The sequence below is a fragment of the Macaca nemestrina genome, chromosome 15 (assembly GCF_043159975.1).
Source record: "Macaca nemestrina isolate mMacNem1 chromosome 15, mMacNem.hap1, whole genome shotgun sequence".
NCBI classification, from domain to species: domain Eukaryota; kingdom Metazoa; phylum Chordata; class Mammalia; order Primates; family Cercopithecidae; genus Macaca; species Macaca nemestrina.
In genome coordinates this window covers 47,532,678-47,559,911 of record NC_092139.1, presented here as the reverse complement: position 1 = coordinate 47,559,911, position 27,234 = coordinate 47,532,678, and the positions used below count along the sequence as shown (strand labels likewise).

The window sequence follows — 27,234 nt, the reverse complement described above, 5'->3', positions numbered from 1 at the left end:
AACAACCTGGCCAACATGGTGAAACCCTGTTTCTACTAAAAATACAAAAATTAGCCAGGCGTGGTGGCATGCGCCTGTAGTCTCAGTTACTCAGGAGGCTGAGGCAGGACAATCGCTTGATCCCGGGAGGCGGAGGTTGCAATGAGCCGAGATCGCAGCGTGGGTGACAGAGTGAGACTCCGTCTCAAAAATAATAATAATGATAGTAATAATTGACAAAGGAAAAATTTTAATCTTTCAATGTAATTTACCCTGAAAATTATGTAGGTAAATCATGAATATTTACTTTCATAAAGCTTTAATTTTCTCCCTTAATTCCTGCATTATTTTCTACTACTCAGAAGTAATCCCTTAAACCTATTACCCTACTTAAAAAAGATTAATTGTAATTATATAACTTCTGAAAAGGACCTTTGGGAAATATTGTTTTAATATTTTGGGAAATATTGTTACTTTAAAGTCAATCAGAAGATTTTCTATACTTCCCACCCATTATAAATTTGTTGTAATGTGTAAGGCAATATTAACATCTTCATTTTTTTTAGCTAACACAATTGACATTACCATGACAACTTACCAGTGGAAGGTAAATTGGTTAAATTCTCCTACTATTTTATTTATAACATTTAGCTTTTAATGCTTGACTCTGCAGTTCAGATGACAATATAATAGGTTTAAAAGGTTTTTATTCATAAAACATATGGATTTCTAAAGTGAAGTAAGCCATCTGTCATTTTGATTTGAAAAAAGCAAGAATTAGAGTAATTGCATTAAGCTTGTATTTTTGCCATGAATATATGAATTTTTCACTTTCCTTTGTTTCATTTGAAAAAACTCACACATGAACAAAATGAGCAACAGTCTTTTTCTTTGTAGGTATCAGCGAACGAAATCAAACAATATTTACCACACATATTGGAACAAAGAACATCAAGTAATGTAATCAATAAAAGAGAAAATCTCTTAGAAAAAAAGAAGAATCAACGTAAAATAAGAATAAAAGGAATTCAAAATAAAGATATCTTGAGAAATAAGAATCATTGTAAGTAGAATATCTTTTCACATGTAAATTTAAAATGACTACATGCAATATAAAATCAAATTTTAGAGCTGCTTTCTGAGAAGTCTTAGGATATAGTCATAAATATTTATACACACAAAAGCATTAAATTCTGCAGGCTTCTACCTTTGTTTTATTTTAATTTATTTTATTTTTTTGAGACAGGGTCTCACTCTGTTATCCAGGCTGGAGTGCAGCTGCATGATCTTGGCTCGCTGCATCCTCTGCACCTTGGGCTCAAGAGATACTCCTGTCAGGCCATGCGAGGTGGCTCACACCTGTAATCCCAGCACTTCTGGAGGCTGGGGCGGGCGGATCACGAGGTCAGGAGATGGAGGCCATCCTAGCTACCATGGTGAAACCCCGTCTCTACTAAAAATACAAAAATTAGCCGGGCATGGTGGCACCTATAGTCCCAGCTACTTGGGAGGCTGAGGCAGGAGAATGGCGTGAACCCGGGTGGCGGAGCTTGCAGTGAGCCGAGATCTCGCCACTGCACTCCAGCCTGGGCGACAGAGACAGAGACTATGTCAAAAAAAAAAGAGAGAGAGAGAGAGAGAGAGAGAGAGAGAGAGAGATACTCCTGTCTCAGCCTCCTGAGTAGCTGGGACTATAGGCCTGCGCCACCACGCCCAACTAATTTTTTAAATTTTTAGTAGAGATGAGGCTTGCTATGTTGCCCAGGCTGTTACCCAATATTTTAGATTCAGAATTTGTTTTTTTTTTTTTTTTTTTTTTTTTTTTTGAGACGGAGTCTTGCTCTGTCGCCCAAGCTGGAGTGCAGTGGCGCGATCCTGGCTCACTGCAAGCCCTGCCTCCTGGGTTCACGCCATTCTCCTGCCCCAGCCTCCCGAGTAGCTGGGACTACAGGCGCCCGCCACTGCGCCCGGCTCATTTTTTTTTGTATTTTTAGTAGAGATGGGGTTTCACCGTGGTCTCGATCTCCTGACCTTGTGATCCGCCCGCCTCGGCCTCCCAAAGTGCTGGGATTACAGGCGTGAGCCACCGCGCCCGGCCTAGATTCAGAATTTGAACTGACAACAATAAGGAAGGTTGATCATCAGAAAATGTGTTCTTCTGACACAAGTAAATACAGAAAAGTGATCACTGCTAATAAGAGCAATAGACAGAAATTGAGAACCATGGGCTATGAACCATGGGTTATAGAGGAGAAAGAGAATAGTTTTGGGGCTGGATGAACTCATTGATGTTAGTCTCTGTTGTTTCTGAGAGTCCAGCTTTGACAAGGATTTTCACGTTTTTAAATCTTAATATTTAAGCGTATTTTTCCTCACATTTAGCTCCAAAAGACTGGTTCACTGCCCATTTGAAGAATTGGCTCTAGATATGACTTCGAAATGTTGACATGCTTAGCTAACTGAAGTTAGGGATTTGGCAGGAAACAAATGGCACATTTAAATTGAGTCATTTGAGAAGAGTTTAATAAAGAGACTATTTATTTCTAAAGGCGTAGACAGGATATAGGGAAACCACAAAGTTCCCCCTGGGGTGAGTAGCAGGACTGGCATTACCATCCCATGGCCCTGAAGTGCCACAGGGCAGTGGTGGCTACTAGAGGTATGTGGAGAAGGCTCTGTGACAGAACTATGGCCTCAAGTCAAGAACAAAGCCAGCCTGCAGAGACCCAGATTGAGGAGGCAGGGAAGAAACAGCCCCACCTCACTTCCTGCTTACCCTTCATATCTCCTGCTAGTGATGCTTTTCGACCAAATCTCTTCAGAAGCAGAAAGGAAAGGGAGTCCATTGATGCGATGTGGTCCTTACGGGTTAGAGTCCCAAGGCACAGAACAGGATGGAGTGGGATCTAGAACGGCAATCAAAAGGCCGGCGGCCATGGCCTATGCCTATCATCCCAGCACTTCAGGAAGCTGAGGTGGGAGGATTGCCTAAGCTCAGGAGTTTGAGACCAGCCTGGCCAATATGGTGAAACCTTGTATCTACCAAAAACACAAAAATTAGCTGGGTGTGATGGCATGTGCCTGTAATCCCAGATACTTGGGAGGCTGAGGCAGGAAGATCACTTGAGGCCAGGAGGCGGAGGCTGCAGTGAGCTGAGATTGCACCTCTGCACTCCAGCCTGGGCGACAGAGGGAGACCCTGTCTCAAAAAAAAAAAAAAAAAAAAAAGCCGGGCGCGGTGGCTGACGTCTATAATCCCAGCATTTTGGAAGGCCGAGGTGGGCAGATCACGAGGTCAGGAGATCGAGACCATCCTGGCTACCACGGCGAAACCCCGTCTCTACTAAAAATACAAAAAATTAGCCGGGCGTGGTGGCAGCGCCTGTAGTCCCGGCTACTGGGGAGGCTGAGGCGGGAGAATGACGTGAACCCGGGAGGCGGAGCTTGCAGTGAGCCGAGATCGCACCACTGCACTCCAGCCTGGGCAACGGAGAGAGACTCCGTCCCCCTAAAAAAAAAAAAAAAAAAAAAGGCAAAGGCAATTAGAAGATATCCAACACACCAGACCGGGGAGATTAGATAGCATGATGAACTAAAAGGATAAAGAGCTTTTAGTGGCACGTAGTGGAAGCATAGTTAGTAAAATTAAGTTTCAGAATCTTACAGTAAAAAGGAACGTTACAGGTCCTCACCTAAAAGTACTAAGTCAGTGTAGAAGTCAGGGTTCAACCAGAAAACAAAACAAAACAAAAAACAGTAGGAGATGTCTATACTTAGGAATTTATTGTAAGAGATTGGCGTATGCGATTGTGGGGCTGGCGGGGCAAGTCCCATGTGTAAACAGCAGGCTATCAGGGAGAACAGGCTGGAACTCTTGGGCATAAGCTGAAGCTGCTATTCACAGGCGGAATTTTTTTTCTTACTCAGAGAAGCCGCAGCTCCATTCTTAAGTCTTTGCAACTGATGGATTCAGGCCAACCCAGATTATCTAGAATCATCTCCTTTTGATGGGTTTTAATCATAGCTGCAAAACAGCATCACAGCAACAACTAGATTCCTGTTTGAATAACTAAGGATGATAGCCAAGCCAAACTGACACATGAAATTGACCAACACAACCAGGTGTCTCCTAATCCTTATGTGTTTGTCTACATTTTTGAATTTAAGTGTAATATTTTACATTTATGTGTATTAAACTTCACTGTGCATATTTTACATTAACAGGCAGTTTATATTTACGTGGATTAAACTTCATTCTGGACCATTATTCCAGCCTATTGATTGCATTAACGAATTCATTAGTTATTCTCTCCTAGCTTTCTGTCATTTGAAATTTTGACAAGCATATCACTTCCAATCTTTTACACATGTTCTTTTTTAGAGAAGTTAGCAAGATGGGCCAAATTTAGCACCTAGGGCCCACAATAATACACCATAAATCTTTAGAGTTTTATTGGTGACTGGGTATCTTATTAGTGGGTGGGCAAATGTAATTGTTTGGTCAGGAATATCTAACCAAATACAGATAAGATAAAAATCTGCATGTGATGCAGGTGAAAAAATTGTATTTACCAGAATGTCTTATACGGTGTGCACTGCCTTTGTATGGCAGTGTGCTGAGGGCCTGGGGTCATGTCTTAACAAGCATTCGTGGCTGGTAAACACCCCCTCCTGCTCTCCCACCTCCCTGCAACACAGAAGCCTGGTGTCAGCTGATGCCAAGTCTTCAAGGATGGAAAGACATTGCCCTGCAGAACCAGGGAGAGGAATGTTGACATTTTGTTTTTGAAACAGGAGATATGAGGAGCAAGAAAGATGGTGATTGGCTGTGCTAAATTGAAAAGTTAGTGAAACTTCAAAGTTGGGGGATTCCAACTGATATTTTTAAGTCAGCAATGTCTAAGATGATCATTAAAAATTGTTTTTGTTCCTGGAATAACTTATCTTCTCTTTCTGTGCTACGAAATCATAGATAAAATTCGTATTCCTCATAAATGTTTAAGAGTAAATACCCTTTTGGGACAACTCAAGGAGATACTAAGTTTCACTGTGGGTCCATGAGACACAGCTTGGGAACAGTACCTATTTAACTAAGAGTTAAGAAAGTAGAGGAAGCCGTGGAGAAGCTACCTTCCCTAGAGGAGAGTTTGAACTTCATAAACTGTGGAATGAAACAAGAATATGGGTTACACATGATTATCAGACTGGCTCAGAACCTTATTGAAGTCTATTCTTATTTAGTTCCCATTTAAACATTTTGTGCACAGGATATGTGTGAGATATAGGTGTTCTATAAATGCTATTCCACAGACCTACCAGTCCTTCACAAAAGAGAAATGGGATTTAACTTATTCTCAAACATTCTTTCTAATTCTTAGTGATTAAATATTCTTAATGGAATTCTCACAAAATACATATAATAATCTGTTCCAAAAATTAAAGAGATTAACATCATTATAGTTTCAGAATATAAATAAATTTCTCTACATTTTAAAAATAGAGAAAACTATTTACCCATTCTTGGAATTTTGCCACCTGTCTCTTTACCCAGAATTTCCCACATATAACAAATAGCATTTATACCCCCATAGCCTAAAGGCAAGATCTGTGCCTGGCACTGTATCTGTCGCACAGTTGGAATGAAGAAATATTTGCTGAATTGCATTGAGTTGAATTCTTTTTGTAGAGAGCTAGGATGTAAACTAGATCTTCTAACTCCAAATTTAGCATTCTCTGTATGCTATATTACAATATAGTGCTACATAAAAATAATAAGGCTTAACTTTTTTAGAGTACATTTGGATAGTATTTTATAGATGAACACGATGCTTTCCCATCCATTACCTTTTTTAAAATGGCATGTTCACTTTTCCTCAGGGTATTTTAACACCATAACTTCAACAGCTAATTCTTCCATATGAGTCAGAATGAAGTCTAAAAGAATAATTATTTGTATTAAACTGTTAGCAAGACAAATCAATAACCAATCATGCAGTAGGAACAGTGGAACATATTCCTGCAGGCCACTGGGACACTACAGGTCATGTCCTTCCTGGCACCCCTAAGAATTAATCATCATTAATTTTGATGATTGCACCCAATCACCACTGTGCTCTAGGTTAAAGGGAGGTATCTTGGAACCTTGTCTTAAGTCAGTCTTGGCATTCCGTTCTGCTGCTTCTGGGGCCTATTACCAGCTAGGCTAAATTTAATATTTGCATTTCATTTTATTGATTATTTTTCGGTATATTTGGAATGGACACTGTGGAGTGCTGCTCTTCAGACCCCCTTCAACAAGGAACTAGCTGCCCAATTGCTGGGAGTACAGTCTGCAGACAGCCTCTGGCAGTCAGTCTCTGAAGGGACTGTTTTCAGGTACAGAGAGCTGCATAGCTGAGGTCATGCCTCCTTCCTGGGGCAGCTCACTTCCAATGGCCAATTGATACAGGAGTATGCAGGCAGGATTATCTAACCCTAACCTGAGACAACCCTTTAACAGGCCATTTTAGCTCCACAGAGCTCCACCTGTGGGGTCAGCCAGGTGTTTCTCTTGCAGCCATGTGAGCCCGCATCACGGTTTCTCCCTCTGCCCAGTCCAACTTCTTCTTTAGATGTGGTTCTGAAGGTCACTTCTTAACAAAAACCCTGACTCTTACGGTCTGCTTATCAAGGAACCCAAACTGCTCACCATTTAATACCTTTCCTGGTATTTACTAAAAGTTTTTCTTTAAATCAGCCCACAGTTTTATGTATGTGAATTGATTTTAAAAGAAGACTTCTAAAGATCTCTCATTCTAGCAAAATGGTGGGTTGATCCGAAAGGAAAATCCTCTTGCTACAAATACCTAAAAATGATGCCTAAAGTATGCCATAACTTTAAATGTTTTAAAGGCAGAATTGGGCTCACAAGGAACTGAAATCCTCAAATGTTAGAAATAATGAAAAGCAAGTATGTAGTTGATGTTTTGGGGAGTTGTAGTCAGAGCTGGTAAAGGCTGAGCCTTGTATTTTAAGTCCCAGATAGGGGAAGGAAAAAGGACATTAGGACTTTTGAGAAGGGAATGGGAAAGAAGAGCTATGAAGAAAGCTAGGAGTTTCATGGAGATGTTCAGACAGCAAAAGAGAAGATTAGGGAAAACCAACCAACCAACCAATCACCACCCGCCATAGTAGGCAAATATCAAGGAAACTTGTTCTCTATTGAAGCTCTCACAGGGAAAAACCTCTCCCTGGTGAAACCTTCACCACAGCCCTGAGCCTCACACAGATTTAGATTTGAATTTATGCCACCTGATTTTTTCGGTGAAAACTTCTAAACCAATATAAAATTTTTCTTCAGTCGATAAAATAATGACTCTGGAAACCTGACAGAAGCAACACAAACTCACTCTGGAGAAACAATCTCACAATTCCCACAAATGAAGCCTTACTAGGGAGAAACTCACAAGAAGATTTTACAAAATACACAAGTGAAAAAACTCCACTCAGTGAGTCAACGTACATGCACACTGACCGCACACACACAGTAAGAGGCATAGCATCCCCAAGTATTTTTGGGGGGATGGAGATGGAGTCTCACTCTGTCGCCCAGGCTGGAGTGCAGTGGTGCAATCTCGGCTCACTGCAGTTTCCGTCTCCCGGGTTCAAGCGATTGTCCTACGTTAGCCTCCTGAGTAGCTGAGATTACAGGTGTGCACCACTATGCCCACCTAATTTTTATATTTTTAGTAGAGACGGGGTCTCACCATGCTGGCCAGGCTGGTCTCGAACTCCTGACCTCAGGTGATCTGCCCGCCTCAGCCTCCCAAAGTGCTGGGATTACAGGTGTGAGCCACCATGCCCAGCCAGCACCTCAAGACTTGATAGAGTAGAACAACCTGAAAAAGTCTACAGAATAAATATATTTTAAAATGATTAAGAAAGCATAAAAACAAGGCATCCTGACAAAGGAATAAGCAGCCATGTAAAAGAACCCACTAGAGTTAAGAAAAATGAAACGCCTATAACCCTAACCGTCTGGGAGGCCGATGTGGGAGGATCACTTAAGTCCAAGAATTAGAGAACAGCCTGAGCAATATAGTGAGAGTCTGTCTCTATGAAAAAAGGAAATTAGCCAAGCATAGTGACACATACCAGTAGTCCCAGCTCCTTGGAAGGCTGAGGTGGGAAGATCTCTTCAGCCCAGGAGTTTGAGATTACAGTGGGCTATGATCACACCACTGCCCTAGGCAACAGAGTGAGACCCTGTCTCTAAAAAAAAAAAAAAGCGTATTCATTCACATTAAAAATCAAAGGATAGCTTAAGAAGGTCAGACACAGTAGAAGAGAACATTAACAAATTACCAGAAAAATCAGAAGAAATTGTCTTGAATGCAGTCCAAAAAAAAAAAAAAAAAAAAAGTTAAAGAACAGATACTCTTAGACTGAAAGAAAAATACCATACTCGACTACCTGCTGTTTGTAAAAAACATACTTAAAACATGACGCACAAAAACTGAGGTTAACTGGATAGAAATGATATCCCAGGCAACACTAATTAAAAGAATGCTCATATTAACTTCAGACAAAATAGACTTCAAGGTAAAGTCAATAATAGGGAGAAAAAGAGAATTACCATGCAATGTTCAAAGGAACAATCACAAGGAAGTTGTGATAATTCTAAGCATGTATCCATCAACATAACCTCAAAATATAAAAATGAAAAATTAACAGTCTTACAATAGGAAATGAACAAATCCACAACTGTTGAAGATTTTCTAACATCTCTTAGAAACTGGTAGATTCAGCAAACAAAAAATTACTAAAAATCAAAAAGATTTGAACATATAAAGCTCAATTTAATAATATATGGGATTTAATTCAATAATCAAAGAATATATATTTGTTTGTTTGTTTATTGAGGAAGAGTCTCACTCTGTCGCCAAGGCTGGAGTGCAGTGGCACAATCTCGGCCCACTGCAAATTTCACCTGCCGGGTTCAAGCAATTCTTGTGCCTCAGCCTCCCGAGTAGCCGGGACTACAGGAACATGCCACTATGCTCAGCTAATTTTTGTATTATTAGTATAACGGGTTTCCCCATGTAGCCCAGGCTGGTTCAAGTGATTCACCTACCTTGGCCTTCCAAAGTGCTGGGATTACAGGTGTGAGCTCCTGCACTCAGCCAAGAATATATGATCTTTTAAAGTAAAGAAATGGAACCTGTATAAAAATTGGCCACACGCAAGACCACAAAACAAGTTTCAACATAAACCAAGGAATCTATATGATTCTGCTCAGCTCTCTGATCCAAATGCAATAAAATTACAAGCCATAAGTAGACAATTATTTAAAATCCTTTTATGTCTGGAAAGTGTGATAAACACTTCTAAACATTGTTTGAATAAGTTAGAACAGAAATTTGAAAATATTTATAATTGATAATGAAAATACTCCATAAAAATTGTAGAATGCCACCAAAACAGTAACTAGAGAGAAATGTATTGTTTCAAATTCATATACCATATTTGTGTCAAATTTAAGATGTCAAAAGTTATAAGATACACCATTGTTTTACAGCCACTAAGAAATAAAAGTGCTGCTGATTAAATATGATATCCTGGTGGTGGCCTGTAGCCATTGTCTAACAGACGCGGGGATGTAACAGCCCAGCCCTGTTGCCTGTGGGAAAGGAGCAACCCTCTAGTGCCATCCACCCTACAAAACTCTAAACCTCTCCTGGAACTCTCTACTTGCTTGGTTCCTTCCTATGCCCTGTGCTGCGTTTCTCAGTCTTGGATATGTTTCACCACAAAATCTAAAACCTTAATACATAAATTTAAAAACAAATCAATCAATGCTATCTAGAAAAATAAAAGGAAAAAGATAGTACATTCCATTATTTTGAATCTCAAGTTATATTTACATCACAAACCACATAAAGGATCATATAGAGCTAAAAAAAAAATTAACAAGTGAGCGAGGTGAATATCTTAGTTTGACTAAAAATCAGGTGCTTTCATCATTAAAATGATACAAAGAGATAAAAATGGGAAATTCTTTTCCTCTGCAGAAAATCTAGCCTGCACAGACACTGCATCCTTTTTTTAAAATCTAATTTCAATTGTACTTAATATAAACCAGCTTCAGCTTCAGATTTTGTGAATAATGCATCAGAAGAGTTCTTCACATTTGCCCTTATGTGTGTCAGGAAGATACAATCCTAGATGTGGAGGAAGAATAACGATCCATTACTAAAAATAACACTTCATCCAAGAAAGAATGATTCAGCAAAGAGTTTAGTCAAAGATGCAATCGACTCAAATATGTTTGAATAAGAGCAAATATATTTACAATAATCAAGTTTACTTGCAATCTCCAGATCATTGTCAAACATAAATAACTCCAGTCATATTGTGAGAAATGGTAAACGAATTGTATTAAAAGTAGAAAGAAAATCTCTCTTCAAATATCTACTCAACAAAATTTGAAATAACAGGAATTGTGTTCTTATTTATTAATTATATAATTATGCATTATTGTATATTTGTTACAAGGACTTAATTCATTTTCAAAAACTTTTAATTTAGCAGAAAGAAATATGGTTCATGAAACAAGTGAAGAATCAAAAGCAAAATCGATTATGTTGGAATAAGAGCTGAAACTTAAAAAGTACTTAGATACTCGGCAGGTTTCAGTTCTTGTACTTAACTTTCTCACTGCTTTTGAGAAGGAGGGGCTATTATAATTCCCATTTTACAATGCGGTGATGTAGGCACTGAGAGGTTAAATAATCTTCCCAAGGCTGTATAGTTGGTACCTAGTAAATGACATTCCAAATCTAGACAGTCTGACTTGAGTCTGTGCTTATACTGCTTCTCAAAGCTACAAACACGCAGAATCATACGATAGAGAACATAAGTTAACATCAACGGATGAAAAATTTGAAAACTGGGTCCATAAATACATTTTTTTTGCTTTAAAATAAATTTATTGCAAGTTGTTACAAGTATTTTAAGCAATGGGTTGTTTATTGAAAGTAATACTTTATTTACCTGACATTATTGAAAGTGTTTCCTGTAAATAATTTTTCCCATTAGGTAAGTCATATCCATTTTTATTTTGACTGTTTCTGCGCTTGGCCCTGAACGCTCTTATAGTAAAGAAAATTTGATCAATCAATATCATAGTTTTTTGGTATTTTAATAAACAGAGGCCGAGTGTGGTGGCTCATGCCTGTAATCCCAGCATTTTGGGAAGGTGAGGCAGGCGGATCACTTGAGGTCAGGAGCTCAAGACCAGCCTGGCCAACATGGTGAAACCGCATCTCTACCAAAAAGACAAAAATTAGCTGGGCATGGTGGCATGCGCCTGTAGTCCCAGCTACTCAGAGGCTGAGGCATGAGAATCACTTGAACCCAGGAGGGGGAGGTTGCAGTGAGCCAAGATTTCACCACTGCACTCCAGCCGGGACAACAGAGTGAAGAAAAAGAATAATTGAATTGCAATACATTTGGAAAGCCAAAAAAGAATTACAAATAAAAGTAAAAGCCATAGGTAGAAATTTGTAGTGGTAAATCATTTCTCCTATGTATATGTATACAGAGCCAATCTTTCAAAATTTATTTTCACTCTCTAAAAGCATTTTCATAGGAACTGTTGTTACTCCACACACAGATTATTAGGTTTTCTCCCTTATTTTTCCCCCTTTAATTAGAAGTATAGATAACAGATAACTCAGAGCAGAAATTAGATCCTGAAAGTACCTGGTATTACTAAATTGGTTGGATAACATGAAGTATTCAAAATAATTTTAAATAGGTTTTTCAGTTAAGAATTGTTTTTAGTTTTTAAATTTTTAATTTTTTAAATTTAATTTAAAAAGGAAAGTGAGCAACTCTGATTGCTTGTCAGAAAGATAAAAAACAAGAGAGCTACTTGTTCTTTGTGGTCTTGTTAATGAGGCATCAAATCCCAAATGCCTTTCCTTTGAAACGGCTTCAAGCGTGGTTCTTCTAATCAAAGATTTCAGTAAGTGTTGTAATGGACTTCAAGAGGCACTGTGATGTTGTAAAAGGTTGCATGTGTGTGAGTATGTGTGTGTATGTGAGTGTGTGTGTGTGTGAGAGAGAAATTGTGTGTGTGCACATGCACACATTGGTGGAAGGATCTTTATATCTTTAAGTCTGACTCGTCCCACAGCCAGCTTTCCCCAACTATAAACTGGTGATGATTTTTTTTAAATTGCAAAGTGTTACATAAACATTTGGAAAATATCACTGTAGCAGGTAAAATTTAATTTCTTCATTTTCCTTGAATTCTACAAAACTGATTCTGAGCCCTCAACCTACGAGGCAAGTTATTATGAGTATTCTCTCTCTGTGCCTTCCCCCAGGTCTTAGAAAGGGTCCTGGGAGGTGGAAAAGCCTTAGGTAGAAAAAGCTTTTTTTTTTTTTGAGACGGAGTCTCGCTCTGTCACACAGGCTGGAGTGCAGTGGCGTGATCTCAGCTCACTTCTAACCTCTGCCTCCTGAGTTCAAGGGATTCTCCCATCTCAGCCTCCCGGTAACTGGGACTACATGCGCACGTCACTCCTCAGCTAATTTTTATATTTTTTAGTAGAGACAGGGTTTCATTATGTTGGCCAGGCTAGTCTCAAACTCCTGACCTCAAGTGATCCGCCTGCCTTGGCCTTCCAAAGTGCTGGGATTACAGGAGTGAGCCACCGCACCTGGCCAATAACAATTTTTTTTTTTTTTTTGAGACAGAGTCTGGCTCTGTCGCCTAGGCTGGAGTGCAGTGGCACGACCTCAGCTCACTGCAACCTCCGCATCCCAGGTTCAAGCAATTCTCTGCCTCAGCCTCCTGAGTAGCTGGGATTACAGGTGCGTGCCACCATGCCTGGCTAATTTTTGTATTTTCAGTAGAGATGGGGTTTCACCATCCTGGCCAGGCTGGTCTGGCTAGTTTTGAACTCCTGACCTCGTGATCCACCTGCCGTGGCCTCCCAAAGTGTTGGGATTACAGGCGTGAGCCACCGCACCCAGTCAATAAAATTTTTAAAGCAATTCACACTGGTTATCTTGGAGATGCCTGTTGCCCACGTCCTCGTGTTTTTTTGGAATCCTGTGGCTCTGAGTTTTACTGTGCTATGCTCAGACAAGAGAATCTTTGCCAGCCAGGGCCAAGAGCCGGGAGTCTTTGCCAGGCAGGGCTAATATCCTGCCCCTCCGATATACCAGGCATCTCCTGCCTTCTGCTTGGAGAACCTTGTATCCCTTCCCTAGACCGAAAGCATCCCTTCGCCCATCAGGAGCATCTCTCTATCTACTTCACCTTCCAGATCCTTTCACAAAAACCAGCAGGGAATACGTTTTTAGGCAGCTTCTGCCTTCTGACCTACCACCGCTCCTCAGCTAAGGAATAATATTAACAGATCTTCTTGAATACAGAGGTTAAAAAAATAAGTAGAACAAAACTCAAACTAATATGCCAACAAATTATATTAGCACATTATTTTTAAAATATGGAACATAGAAGTAATATTATTTTTATTTTTTCTTGTTTATTCATGTACAGTACAAAAGCAAGCAGAGAAAAATTTTACAGATGAAGGAGACCAGCTCTTTAAGATGGGCATCAAGGTTCTCCAGCAGTCTAAAAGCCAAAAACAAAAAGAAGAGTAAGTCTTTATACAGAGACCTCAGCCAAGTTAAATTTCCAGGTTACGAAAAAAGAAAAATCCCAAATGTAGTTTATCATTAAAAGCTCATTGGGATAATGAGTAAGCGTATTTGCCCATAAGCTATTGTTTTGAAAAGGATCAAATTGAATTGAAAGAATCCCACAAATTATCACTGTAAACAAACAGGAGAACTGCATGTGAGATTGCAGTCCCCATATTAAGTGAAATTCAGAATGAAGACACTGACCTGAGCATTCATGCGGAAATATTGTTTTGGCTTTAATTTATTAGATAATTCAAATGAAATAAAACGTGTTATTTGAATTAGAGCAAGTTGTTGTATTAAAATGCTTTATTCTGCCTGGGTGTTTGTACAGTATCTTATGATTTTCAAAGCACTTTCATGTATGCGATTCCATGTTATCTCCAGAACAGTAAGAAGAGCTTCATTTTTCCCCTTTAAAAAGTTGGAAACAGAGATTCAAACATGTTAAAGTGAGTTGAGCACAGACAGCTGAGAGGTGACCAAGCTGTGACCACATGGTCTTGTTCCCTATTCATTGTTTCTCTTATCACTTTTCTGCTTTGTCTAAAGGGGAGACAGCAATATCTTCTCCCTCCACCCCACACTTCCAGTGGAGGGGCACAACTTGTGGTCACCCCTCAAAGCCTTGGGATCAAATCCTAGCTCTCTCATTTACTGGCTGTGTGCACTTGGATAAGTTACTCAACCTCTCTGTGACCTGGATAATACAATTGAGCTTTTACAATAGTGCCTGGCACATAGTAACCAGGAAATACAGGTGTGTTAGTTTTATCTTGAGTCCCCTAACTGGTAAGTTGAAGGTATGGGGGCAAAGAAAGCAAGGGTATTTTAAACCAATAATACAAAGTGTGGGCCCTTGCCAAGCGTGGTGGCTCACACCTGTAATCCCAGCTCTGTGGGAGGCCAAGGCTGGCAGATAGCTTGAGGTCAGGAGTTTGAGACCAGCCTGGCCAATATGGTAAAACCCCATCTCTACAAAATTAGCCAGACGTGGTTGTGCGCACCTGTAATCCCAACTACTCGGGAGGTTGAGGGAGGAGAACTGCTTGAACCCAGGAGGCAGAGGTTGCAGTGAGCCAAGACCATGCCATAACACTGTAGCCCCTGGGTGACAAAGCCAGATTGCATCTCAAAAAAAAAAAAAAAGAAAGAAAGAAAGAAAGAAAAGAAAAGAAAGTATGGGCCCTGAACTCCCAACAAGGAGATATCTCTTGTATTTACACAGAATAGGCACACCAGTCACAGGCAAGCATCCCAGAGCTGTGGTAGCTAGCCCCAGACAGGGCAGCAACAAAGTCCATGACTTCTTAAAACCCAAACCTTTGAGAAGTATAAAAATACAGAGGATAAGGAGCACTCAGCTATGATTCTGGTTATGACAACATCAACAACTTTCATTTATCAAGCACCTGCTTTGTGCTAGTTACTGTTTTAGGTACTTTACATGTGTAAATTATTCATTGCTCACAGTGATACTGTGAGACATGGATAATTATCCCCAAATTACAGATAAGGAAATGGAGAGTCAAAAAGATGATGTAATTCGTCCCAAGAGACAAGCAAGAAGTGAGGGAGTGGTTCAACCAACCCCAGCAAAACCTGGGCCTCACACTGAATGTCCCTGGGGGCTGTTATAATGAGGATGGGGTAAAATCAGATCCCAGAAATACAATCCAGCCTAATAGGAGCTCATCTCACTAACATGCCCACTGGCTAAATAAGTAAGAACAGAGCATTCTCCAGCCAGCCTAGCTAGAAGAAACAGATGTGGAGCGCCAGGCAGAGGCTGGTCCCTGAGATTTCAGATGACCCCTGACTATAGCCTGGGAGCCCACACAAATAAGGGGCCCACTAGGTGTGTTACATCAAGTCCAAGGAAATCCTGGATTTGGCCCAATGGGACAAAATCACTCTGAGAAGGTCCCAGGTAACCATCCACTTAACCTTGAAAGGGATCTTCCTCTTTGGCCTAAAGAACAGGTAGAAAACCCAATCCTAATAGCAGACCATCCATCAGTGTGGGAACCTTCATGCCTACCTGGGTGTCATTCAGTTTCACGCTATTCTTACCAAGACTGTCCTGCCCACATCCTTGCCCCAGAACTCAGTCTCCTGACCGCCCCCCACCACCTTTTTTTGAGATGGAGTCTCACTCTGCTGCCCAAGCTGGAGTGCAGTGGCACAATCTCAGCTCACTGCAGCCTCCACCTCCCTGGTTCAAGTGATTCTCCTGCCTCAACCTCCCAAGTAGCTGAGATTACAGGGGCCCACCACCACGTGCAGCTAATTTTTGTATTTTTAGTAGAGACAGGCATGAGCCACCATGCCCAGCCTCCTGACCCTTTTGAGTTGGTAGCAATGGAGAACTGAAATCTAATGGGCTCATAGAAAGATATCTCAGGAGTTTGTGGGCAAGCTGGGTGAAGTTCTCGTGTTATCAGGATGGCCTACTGTCTCCTTAAGCAAGTTATACCTGTGCAGCCAAGCCTAAGCGTAGGGCAGGTGGAGAAAAAAATGACTGCACACCCTCCTGACCAAAGGAGAAGAATTTCATTCCCGCTCATTCCTCTGTTCTATCCCCTCTTTGCTTTGCTACTTCCTGGGTTGGCAGGCCAGATGTAGGATAGGTTAAGACTATCCTTTTGGCTCCTCCACACCCACATCCTGGACCAATTCATTCGTTCATTCACTCATTCATTCAGCCTCTTCTTTTGTATGAGTAGGAAAAAATCACTGAACGAGTTAGTACTGTTAAAAGTACAGATACTAAGCAAGCATATGTCAGAGAGAACAAATTTGTCTGAGTGAGTCAGGAAGCCTCACTGACAGCTAGAGTGGTGGCCCTTCATTAAGAATCAATCCCCATCAGCAAAGAAGTTTTGAAGATAAGCCATTGTTTTATACCAAGTTTCTGATATGCCCTGCAGAAGCATTGAGCCCTTCCTCCCCCATCACCCACCTAAGCATCCAATGCCAGACCCTGTAGAGATGATCCAGATAACTAACTAAATTGTCTTTCGGGATCTGCCCCTGCTGCCCAGCTTCTCCCACCTTTTTCCTCTTGGGGATTGCAGCCCATATCTTAATCTTAGCTTAATCTTAAGGCCATATCTTAATATCAGCAACTTTCTCCAGCCCTGGATCCTGCTTCTAGTATCCCTTATAGCACCTTGGGTTTTTCTCCTAGGGAACTCATATGCCCACACTGCCCTTGGAATGCAAGACACCTAGAAGGATTTGTTTTGCAGCCTGTTGCTGCCCTCCAGGTCCAGAGACTGAGTATAAAATGCTGGAGATACTAGGTGTACTACTGGAGGCCCCTGCAGCCTATCTCAGGTTTCTGTGCCTGGTCCATGCTGGTGCTCCTCCTGTCACAGTAGGCTATAGAGTTGCAGCAGGAAGCCACATGACAGAAAGGCACAAGGGAGTCTGTATCCTGATGCCAGGCTCTCTTCCTGTTGCCTCTCCCTGGGTGCCAGACATTTGCCTTTAGTGACCTTGAGACCATCTACCTTGTTTGCCTTCCCACCTCCAGAATTTCAGCTTGCTTTGACCTGGGTTAATTTCTTTCTTGATCTCCTGAACTCCAGTTTTCTGCCTCTTTTTGTTCCACTGGAGTACTAACCCTGTGTTTTGACATCCAGGACTCTAATGCCTACCTGGATGTTTCTCTGTCTGAGGTCCTTCTTGGCTGGACTACTCTGCTCCAGCTTCTGCCCAAGAGCAGCTTATTTTAGCCTCAGCATGGATAGGCTGTACAGAAAGGTGAGTCTCCTGATTCTCCTGAGTCAGAAGCAATGCTAGATTTTTGTGGGGTTTTTTCCCTGTATTTGAGCCAAGGTCACAGGTAGAAGTTAATGCTTTCTGGTCTTTCTACCTTCAAAAAGGAAGTTATAAAAGTGAAAATAAATGCCTAAAATACTCCCTGTCTCTGACACGTTTTGACCTTGCAAGACTCTCCATCACTTCGTATACCAATGAGGTCCAGGTGACTTCTGACTGGGACTCGAAGAGTGCAGTGTAAGGTAATCCTGTGGCAGCTATCATTTTAATCACTAAATGTTCACACCACTTACCACCTAATTATAGGAGAACAATTACCATGCTATAAAACTTTAGAATCAGTGCAACAGTCCCAATAATAATAGCTAAATGTACTGAGTGCTTACTCTATACCAGTCACAATGCCAAGCACTTCCCACAATTGTCTCATTTAATCTTCACAGCAACCCTATGAAGCGGGTGCTATAATACTATCCCCATTTCATAGATTAGAGGGTCACAGAGAAGTTATATAACTTGGCTGAAGTTCTCCAACTAGTAAGGGGTGGGACCAGGATTTGAACCAGGCAGTCAGAATCTAGAGCCCCAGCCATTAAGGTTTTGTTTCACTATTGCTTTTCCAAAGAGTCTGACTTTGCTGTGTTGAAGAATATATTCTGTTTAGCAAATTATTTTAAGATATGAAGGGATCATCATACTCCTGATAGCAACTTCCTAGAGGTTACATTCCAATTTTGATTATTCTTTTATTTTTCAGAATTTATTTTATAAAACAAATATTCATAAATAATGGTGGTAGCCATGGGAGAGTTCCCTATTTTAGGATAAGTTCCTCAATTTTTCACTTTACTCTGTATAAGCTTACTCACTGTATAAGATGGTGTATCTTACATATTTCTGTATCAGTGCATAAGATGGTGTATCTTATATATTTCTCCTTTTTAGTAGCTTTATTGTTTGTGAGATATATTTGAAATTATAACCTTAGGACTGCTTTAGGAATGAAAAAAATCTACTGATCTAGAGGTGTAATGAACTTCACTAAACTGTATGACAACTGGTTCCTGCTTGTTAGAGAGAAGTAGTATGAAAAGTATTGAAGAGGGAGAAGAAAATTTCATTTTTGAAAATCAAACTTGACTTCCTATTCTTGAAACAGAGCCTACCTACTTTTTGCCAAAGCAGCTGACATGGGAAACTTGAAAGCTATGGAGAAAATGGCTGACGCTTTGCTATTTGGAAATTTTGGCATGCAAAATATAACAGCAGCTATCCAATTATATGAGTCCTTGGCTAAAGAAGGATCATGTAAAGCCCAAAACGTGAGTTTTGAAGGAAAATGAAACCTTAAATAGCTCTATCCTGAAATAACTATAGACAGCATGTGAAAGGAATTGAGCAATAGTATTCCAGCTCTGCTGCATGAACCCAGTCTAGGGAGGTTACCGTAATGCACTGAAACAGTGGTGTCAGGGCAGGAGTGCAGCAGAAGCCGCCCTGGGCAAATTGTTCTAGCTCCATGTGTGACTTTTGGGAACGGAACAGAACTGCTTTCTAATCCACCTTTCTATTGTCCATGACCATGCATGTGTTTTCAGATAATTTGGGACTTCCGAACCCCCAACAGCTAAATTTTATATAAAATGTATTCACCTATATGTAGAAATATGAAACTATATATATTATCTTAGGGTGATATGTTTGCATGATTTTTACATTTCAAATATTTTATAAGCTAAATGTAATTCCTTTTCTATTTTAATAAATGCATTCCATTTTATTCCAAGAATAACATCACCATTTCATAGAAAATCTGGAAAACAGGAGAAAAAAAGCTTTTTCCAAGCCAACCATCTTGATTCAACTACTGTTAGGACTGCTTTGTACTTCTGCTTGGCTTCTTTCTTTGTGCGTTTCTCTTTTTACATCATCCTAATCACGGGGCAATTGCATATATCATTTTGCTTCTGGCTACTTTCACTTAATGCTATAGCAAAAGCATATTTTCATGTTGCTGTAGTCTTTACTATGAAAATCTTTTTTTCTGATTATGGAAAAAAATCTGAGAATTCAGAAAGTATGAAAAAGAAAGTAATCTAAAAGCTTTCCCCCCAGAGATCACATTTGTTACTATCCAGTGAAGTTCAGAAGCTAGACTTGGAGTCAGACAGACCTAAGTCTGAATTTACTCTTTCATTTGTTTATTGAATAAGCTACTTTACAAAACCCTTTCACCTTCTTCTGCATGAAAATTTGACCTTTGTTTCACTCTCTAGTTCTGTTTCCCTGGTGATCTGATAGGAATAAAATGCCAACTATATTTTTAGTTAACCTTGCTTCTGGTAGAAATGACCTCTGATTGGCAAACTGCCTTTGAATTGGGAGAAAAGATCATGAACTATAAATACCAGATGGAGGTAGTACTTCTTGGGCAACATGGTGAAACCTCATATCTACTAAAAACACAAAAATTAGCTGGGCATCATGGCACATGCCTGTAATTCCAGCTGCTTGAGAGGCTGAGGAGGAGAATTGCTTGAACCTGGGAGGCGGAGGTTGTAGTGAACTGAGATTGCACCACTGCCCTCCAGCCTGGGCAACACAGCAAGACTCCATCTCCAAAAAAAAAAAAGAATTTTCACAGAAAAAAAGTCCAGATGCTGCCCTGTTGGCATACTGTGGTTACTATGCCGTACCTGTCTTCATACACTGGTGGCGACATAGCCCATGGGTGTCCTGTGAGTCTGTATGTTTAGTTGAACCAGAAGTTGGACTGGAAGACCCCTGGTGGATGGGGCAACCTCACTAATTTTCATCTGTAAAGTTAAGATAATGATGAAACATTGGGTACTGCATCCTTCTGGTTCACTGCTATATCTCTACCATTTAACACAGTGCCTGGGACAAGAATTATAAGTTGAACAAGGAATTAATTAATTAATTATAAGTGAATTTATGGAGTTATTGTGAGGATTAAAATAATGTGGGAAGACAGTTTCGTACCTGGAACACTGTAATCTTTCATTATAGAGAAAGGAAATGTGGGAGGAGTGGGAATTAGGGAGATATTTGTTAAAGGATACAAGATTTAAGCAAGGAGGAGGATATAAATAATATTATTACTCCAATATTATTCTTCTGGAATATTTTCCAAGACTCCATAGAATTTTTTTTTTACAAAAACGAGCTAATACTTTAGTTGCTCCTTCCTAACTTGCTCTTTATTCACTTAACAATGTATCATAGATGTCTTTCCATGTTAATATATACAGACCGACATCATCATTTTAAATTATTTAAATCATCATCATTTAAATTAAGTTGCCGAATACTGCTTTTACATCAGGGACTCTTTATTGAAATTACATGTGAAATAATGCAATAAACAGATTTGTAAATGTTATAATAAAATATGAGAGCTATTAAACCTTCATTCCCCGTATTTGCTTAATCAAAAATATAAAGTTCCAAGACAGACCAAATGTTACCACAGATAACAGTTTCCTCCACTAAAAATGGTATCGCTAAAGACCAAATGTTACCCTCACTCCCACCACTAAAAAAGGCAACACTTAATTTCTTTCCAAACTATGTCAACATGAATTTTATTTTTTTAGTGTGTGTATACATTAGTTAATAAGTCAACAATTGTTTCTTGGATAGCTACTATGTGTCAAACATAATGTAGTTAATGGGCAGAAAAAGATTACTAGGTCAGAGTCCTCCTAGGTCAACCTGAAATACAAATAATAGCAGCACAATTTAGGTGGACTATAGTTAAGGTACGTATAAAGTGCTTTAGTCACAGAAGAGGGTCTGGCTAGTTCTGCCTAGGGCAGGTAAAGAGTGTTTCAAGGAAGAAGTGACATTTACACTTAGTCTAGAATATTGGATAAAGGAAATATCAAAGATTTCACTTGTTTGTATATAAATAAAGCATTTGTTACAAGGTCGAAATATTAATTACTCCCAGAAAAGAAGTTCCAAACTTACATGAATGGTTCCTAAAACACATGGATTTTAGAGTTGAAGTTGGAGTTTTACTCTAGGTAATGTGGTTATTGCGTCTAATTTGTGTTACTTTAGCTAATGTAGTTACATCTAGTCAGTTACATCTAGCTAGTGTTACTCTAAGTAGTGTGGTTATCACATGGCCACAAATATCCTCAAATCCCAGTTAAGTGACCATCAGTTGCTTGCCATTTTTTGTTTCTTTTTTTGCCTTTGGTTTTAAGGAGAATCATGTGGAAGAATGTAATTGGCTGAGTGCCAACCCAGTGCCAGGAGGAACAACTCTAAATGTCTAACCACTGGTCACGAATTATTACAGTCATCTTTGCAGAGAAAAGCAGGCATTGTTGAGACGGTACTCTAAGAAATGTACAGTTACAGACTTCAGGGTGGCATAGTGTGGTGGCAGAGAAGAGGTTCCCAAGTCAGAAGTTTTGACCATATGTGAGTCCATATATTCTACCACTTAGTAGCTCTTCCATCTTTTGTTTATTCTTTTAGTATCTCTGAAGAAGTTACTTCTCTAAACCTTAGGTTTCCCAAACCTATATCTATTATCTTAGGGTAAAAAGAGATTGATAGTAATACCCACATTACTTCACAAGGTTGCTGTAAGAACTAAAAAATATCTTCAAGAGTCCTTAGCAAATGTTAAAGAACATTAATGAATACTGTTGTGTAACAATTTTAGTCTCAACAGCATTGTCTTTGGGGTCAGTCAGTTCTGGCTTTACATCTCAGCTCCAGCTGGCCCCTAATGACTTGTCCTCTCTGGGGCTCAATTTCCTCTTCTGTAAAATGGGGATATTTACTTAGATATGTGAGTTTTGGTCTCAAGGAGAACCAGAAGACAGAAAATGAGTGAGGACAAACTTATGGCCCAAAAGGCTGACATTGACCTGGTATACAAAATTCAGCTGAACAAGTTTGTTGTTGTTGTTGTTGTTTGTTTTGGTTATTTGAGACGGAGTCTCGTTCTGTTGCCCAGGCTGGAGTGCAGTGGAGTGATCTTGGCTCACTGCAACCTCAACCTCCCAGGTTCAAGAGATTCTCCTGCTTTCAGCCTCCTGAGTAACTGGAACTACAGGCTGTGCCACCACACCTGGCTAATTTTTGTATTTTTAGTAGAGAAGGGGTTTCACCATGTTGGCCAGGCTGGTCTCAAGCTCCTGACTTCAGGTGATCCACCTTCCTTGGCCTCCCAAAGTGCTGAGCCACCACACACGGCCTCTGTTTATTAAAATACTAAAATACTATGATATTGATTGATTTAAAAGTATCTGCTCAACCCTCTCTTATGCCCTCCCTGACATCCACCCTTATTCCTCACTAGAATTCCCCGACCCCAAAATTCCCATGATCTAGCAAGCATAGTGTTAACATCTGGATAAGCAGGGAGACTCCAGGATCCTGCCCCCAGCACTATAGCTGGATTAAATTCCAGTGCTTTGATGGATTCAGTTCTATATTTTGACTATCATCCCTGTCACCACTATAGCAAAATCTGTTTCCAATAGCAAGTCCCCTTGCAGTTGGTGTATTTCCTTGTGCAAAGAACAACTTGTTAAAGAGCTTCTGTGCCACAAACAATAGTTTGATGGCTGGTTGCTAGGACCAGACTGGCCACAGGCCATCCTGACTACAGCTCTCTAATAAGGCTGGCCCAGTGACCACCTTTCTTCTTGGGTTGTTTGTGCCAGCCTGGTACAGAAATCCTGCCCGCACTGCTGGAAGTGTTGGGAACTGTGAGGACAACATAGCAACAGAAATGTGGGTAAAGAAACTGGAGAAAGAGAGAGAGAGAATGAGAGAGAGACAGCGAGACTGAGAGAAGAGAGAATGAAGACATCTACTATCTCTGAGGGGAAAGGGAAGAACAATCAGAAATACTGAAATATAATAGATGAGACGAGCCTGGAGTGCCAGAGGTCTGGTAGGGACCCTATTTAACAATAACAAGAACAAAAACATAGGAATTCCTATTAAAGTGGCATTAAGGAGACAGAAGGGAAGAAATGCAACTTCTGGCTATGTACAAAGGAAAGCTGGATGGAGGAAAGGAGGCAGAATTACTTTTTTTCATGCACCTTCAGTGGTTTACCTTGCAAAAATTCAAATAAACTGAAGGAAATCCAGATAAGGGCAACGAAAGCAATTAAGGTTATAAACAGAGTCCATTAAATTGATTTTCAGAGATACCATATCTTTCAAATAATAATTATTAATTAACGGAATAGTCTTCATGAAAATGGTGGAAATAGAGGAAATTTCAAACAATCATACCCTAGAAGATGTCCTATAAAATATTATACTTTCCCAAGCTGGAGGTAGATTAGTTATATATTTTTCTATTTCTCATTTCTCATCCAGGAAGTAGAAATTAGAATTATAAAGACTCACTCACTCCTTAATATTGATGAACTGTCCTCGATAGGAAATTTGTTAATTTGCCAAACAAGAAGGTTGGATGAAATCTCACTTGCTTTAAGAGTCAAAAATGGCCAGACACGGTGGCTCATGCCTGTAATCCCAACATTTTGGGAGGCTGAAGCAGGGGGATTGCTTGAGCCCAGGATTTTAAGACCAGCATGGGCAACATGATGAGAACCCTGTCTCTACAAAATTACAAAAATTGAAATTAGCTGAGCATGATGGTGCATGCCTGTGGTACCAGCTACTCAGGAGGCCAAGGCAGAAGGACCACTTGAGCCCAGGAGGTCAAGGCTGCTGCGAGCTGTGTTCACACCACCACACTCCAGCCTGGGCAACAGAGCAAAACCCTGTCTCAAAAAAAACCAAGAAATTGATCAACCAGGCATGGTGGCTCATGCCTGCAATCCTAACACTTTGGGAGGCTGAGGCGGGAAATCACTTGAGCCCAGGAGTTCAAGACTACCCTGGGCAACATAGTAAGGCCCTATCTCTACAAAAAAAAAAAAAAAAAGTGTTAGCCAGGAGTGCTGGCACGTGCCGGGACATGCCTGTAGTCCCAGCTACTTGGGAGGCTGAGGTGGGAGGATCACTTAAGCCAAGGAGGTCGAAGTTGCAGCGAGCCGTGACCATGTCACTACACTCCAGCCTGGGCAACAGAACCAGATCCTGTCCCTCAAATAAAAAGAGAAAAGAGAAGGGAAGGGAAGGGAAGGGGAGGGGAGGGGAGGGGAGGGGAGGGGAGGGGAGGGGAGGGGAGGGGAGGAAAGGGAAGAAAGGAAGAAAGAAAGATAGAGAGAAAGAAGAGAGAAATTACTCATTTGCATTGTATTGCCCTTAAAACTTAATTTAATAGCAGTGACCTCTAAGTGTGGTACTATATGTGGCGATTATGTTCTAGGTTTATTTGTTTTTGAGACAAGATCTTGCTCCATTGACTAGGCTAGAGTGAAGGGGCACAATCATGGCTCACCGTACCCTCAACCTCTTGGGCTCAAACAATCCTCCCACCTCAGCCTCCCAAGTAGCTAGGACTGCAAGCACAGGCCACCACACCAGGCTAATATTTTGTTATTTTTTTTTTTAAAGACAGGATCTCACTATGCTGCCCTGGCTGGTCTCAAACTCCTGGCCTCAAGTGATCCTCCAAACTCAGCTTTCCAAAGCACTGGGATCACAGGCATGAGCCACCTATTTTCTTTCTAAAAATATTTCTCTGGTTTTTTTTTCCTCTAAATGTTTTATTCATGGGTATGTATTACCTTTGATATCAGAAAAAAAAATATTTAACTTAGATGTATACACTTCCTTGGTTACATAGTTTAAAATAGTTTTGCTGTGGATTATAAAAAAATTCATTCTATCATGTAAAAATAAACATCACTGACATATAAAAGAGAAAGATATGAGTGTTTGCCTATTTTATCATGCTTTATGATTCTATAATAATTCTATTTTAATGACAAAGATTCCACATTTTCTTTATTTATTCCAAATTTAAATTATAGAGCCGGGTGTGGTGGCTCATGCCTGTAATCCCAGCATTTCAGGAGGCCGAGGTGGGTGGATCACTTGAGGTCAGGAGTTTGAGATCAGCCTGGCCAACATGGTGAACCTCCGTCTCTACTAAACATACAAAAATTAGCTGGATGTGGTGGCACATGCCTGTAATCACAGCTACTTGGGAGGCTGAGGCAGGAGAATCACTTGAACCTGGGAGGCAGAGGTTGCAGTGAGCCTAGATGGGGCTATTGCACTCCAGCCTGGGCAACAGAGTGAGACGCTGTCCCAAAAAATTTTTTTAAATTAAAATACAGAAGCATTCATAGAGGGACTATAGGTTATTAGCACTGTGCTACTATAGAAAATAAATATTTTTAGTATCCACCTAATGATCATTTTGATAATTCTAGAATTACCTGCATTGAGCATTTCTTCTTGATGTTAATGCTCTTTTTGTATTAAGAGTACAGACAGTACCTGAGTTGTTCATTAGGGTTGATTCACACTTTTGTTTGGTATGCAATTTGAGCTAAAAGTAATGATCACAGGTGCTTTCAAGCTTCATGCAGTAATTAAAGGAAAATTGCTTAATCTTTTTTTCTCCTTTAATAATAATTTCTTATATAAAAAGTAGAAGGAGGAATATTTAATGCTTAAATTGTTATTATGGAACTTGAGTAATTTACTTTAGAGTACAGTAAAATATTTGAACTTAACTCTTAACTCTATTAATTTAAATCCCAGCCACTGTAACAATTCCTTAAAAACACAGCATAATGGTTAAGTTCAGAAATATGTCTTACAGGGGCCGGGAGCCCTGGCTCATGTCTGTAATCCCAGCACTTTGGGAGGCCGAGTCGGGCAGATTGAGGTCGGGAGTTCGAGACCAGCCTGGCCAAAATAGTGAAACCCAGTCTCTACTAAAAATACAAATAATTAGCTGGGTGTGGTGGCTCATGCTTGTAATCCCAGCTATTGGAAGGCCGAGGCAGGAGAATCGCTTGAACCCAGGAGGTGGAGGTTGCAGTGAGCCGAGATTGCACCATTGCATTCCAGCCTAGGCGACAAGAGTGAAACTCTGTCTCCAGAAGAAAAAAGGAAAGGAAAAATAAACAAGTCTTACAAACAATTTGCAGAACTTGACCTTTACAAACCACTGATAGTGTCATTGGTATCATCACTATTATGTCGCTTTCTCTTTCAATTCACAACATTTTTCTTTTCTGGATTAAGATTTAATCATTCTGTAATCCATATCATTTTATCTCACCTTTATCTCAGAAAAGGACCGAATACTAAAATTGGACTAAAGTTGGTAAGTGACAATGCCCAAGTATTAAGGTATAGGACAGGCTGGACGCGGTGGCTCATGCCTGTAATCCCAGCACTTTGGGAGGCCGAGGCTGGCGGTTCACGAGGTCAGCAGATTGAGACCATTCTGGCTAACACGGTGAAACCCCGTCTCTACTAAAAATGCAAAAAATTAGCCGGGTGCAGTGGTGGGCGCCTATAATCCCAGCTACTCGGGAGGCTGAGGCAGGAGAATGGCGTGAACCTGGGAGGCGGAGCTTGCAGTGAGCCGAGATCGCGCCACTGCACTCCAGCCTGGGTGACAGAGCGAGACTCCGTCTCAAAAAAAAAAAAAAAAAAGTATAGGACAGTGCTTACTATAATCAGTATATTTACTACACGATAACCCATAAGATCATAAGACTTCCTCTAGTGTCCTGGCACACTTCAAGTAGTATTTTAAAAATTAAATTAAAGCTCAGCCCTCCAGAGAATTAATTCAAAATCACGCATTGTTAGTTTTCTGCTAAA

At 40.3% G+C, this 27,234-nt stretch overlaps 1 protein-coding gene across 8 annotated transcripts in view; it reads left to right on the top strand.

Annotated features, from left to right (window-relative positions):
- Positions 1-27,234, top strand: part of LOC105481639 (SEL1L2 adaptor subunit of SYVN1 ubiquitin ligase) — a 137,690-nt gene that overhangs the window by 60,205 nt on the left and 50,251 nt on the right. For 7 of the 8 annotated variants that reach the window (XR_011613536.1, XM_071079691.1, XM_071079693.1 and 4 more), the window contains 3 exons: positions 877-1,042; positions 13,535-13,637; positions 18,629-18,791. Coding sequence is in view for 7 of the 8 variants with exons in the window: in XM_071079691.1 (XP_070935792.1) it covers positions 877-1,042; positions 13,535-13,637; positions 18,629-18,791 (432 nt within the window). In the remaining variant the exon portion in view is untranslated. Of the gene's footprint in view, positions 1-548; positions 587-876; positions 1,043-13,534; positions 13,638-18,628; positions 18,792-27,234 lie in introns of those variants that run through there. The other variant, XM_071079692.1, reaches the window with a different exon arrangement.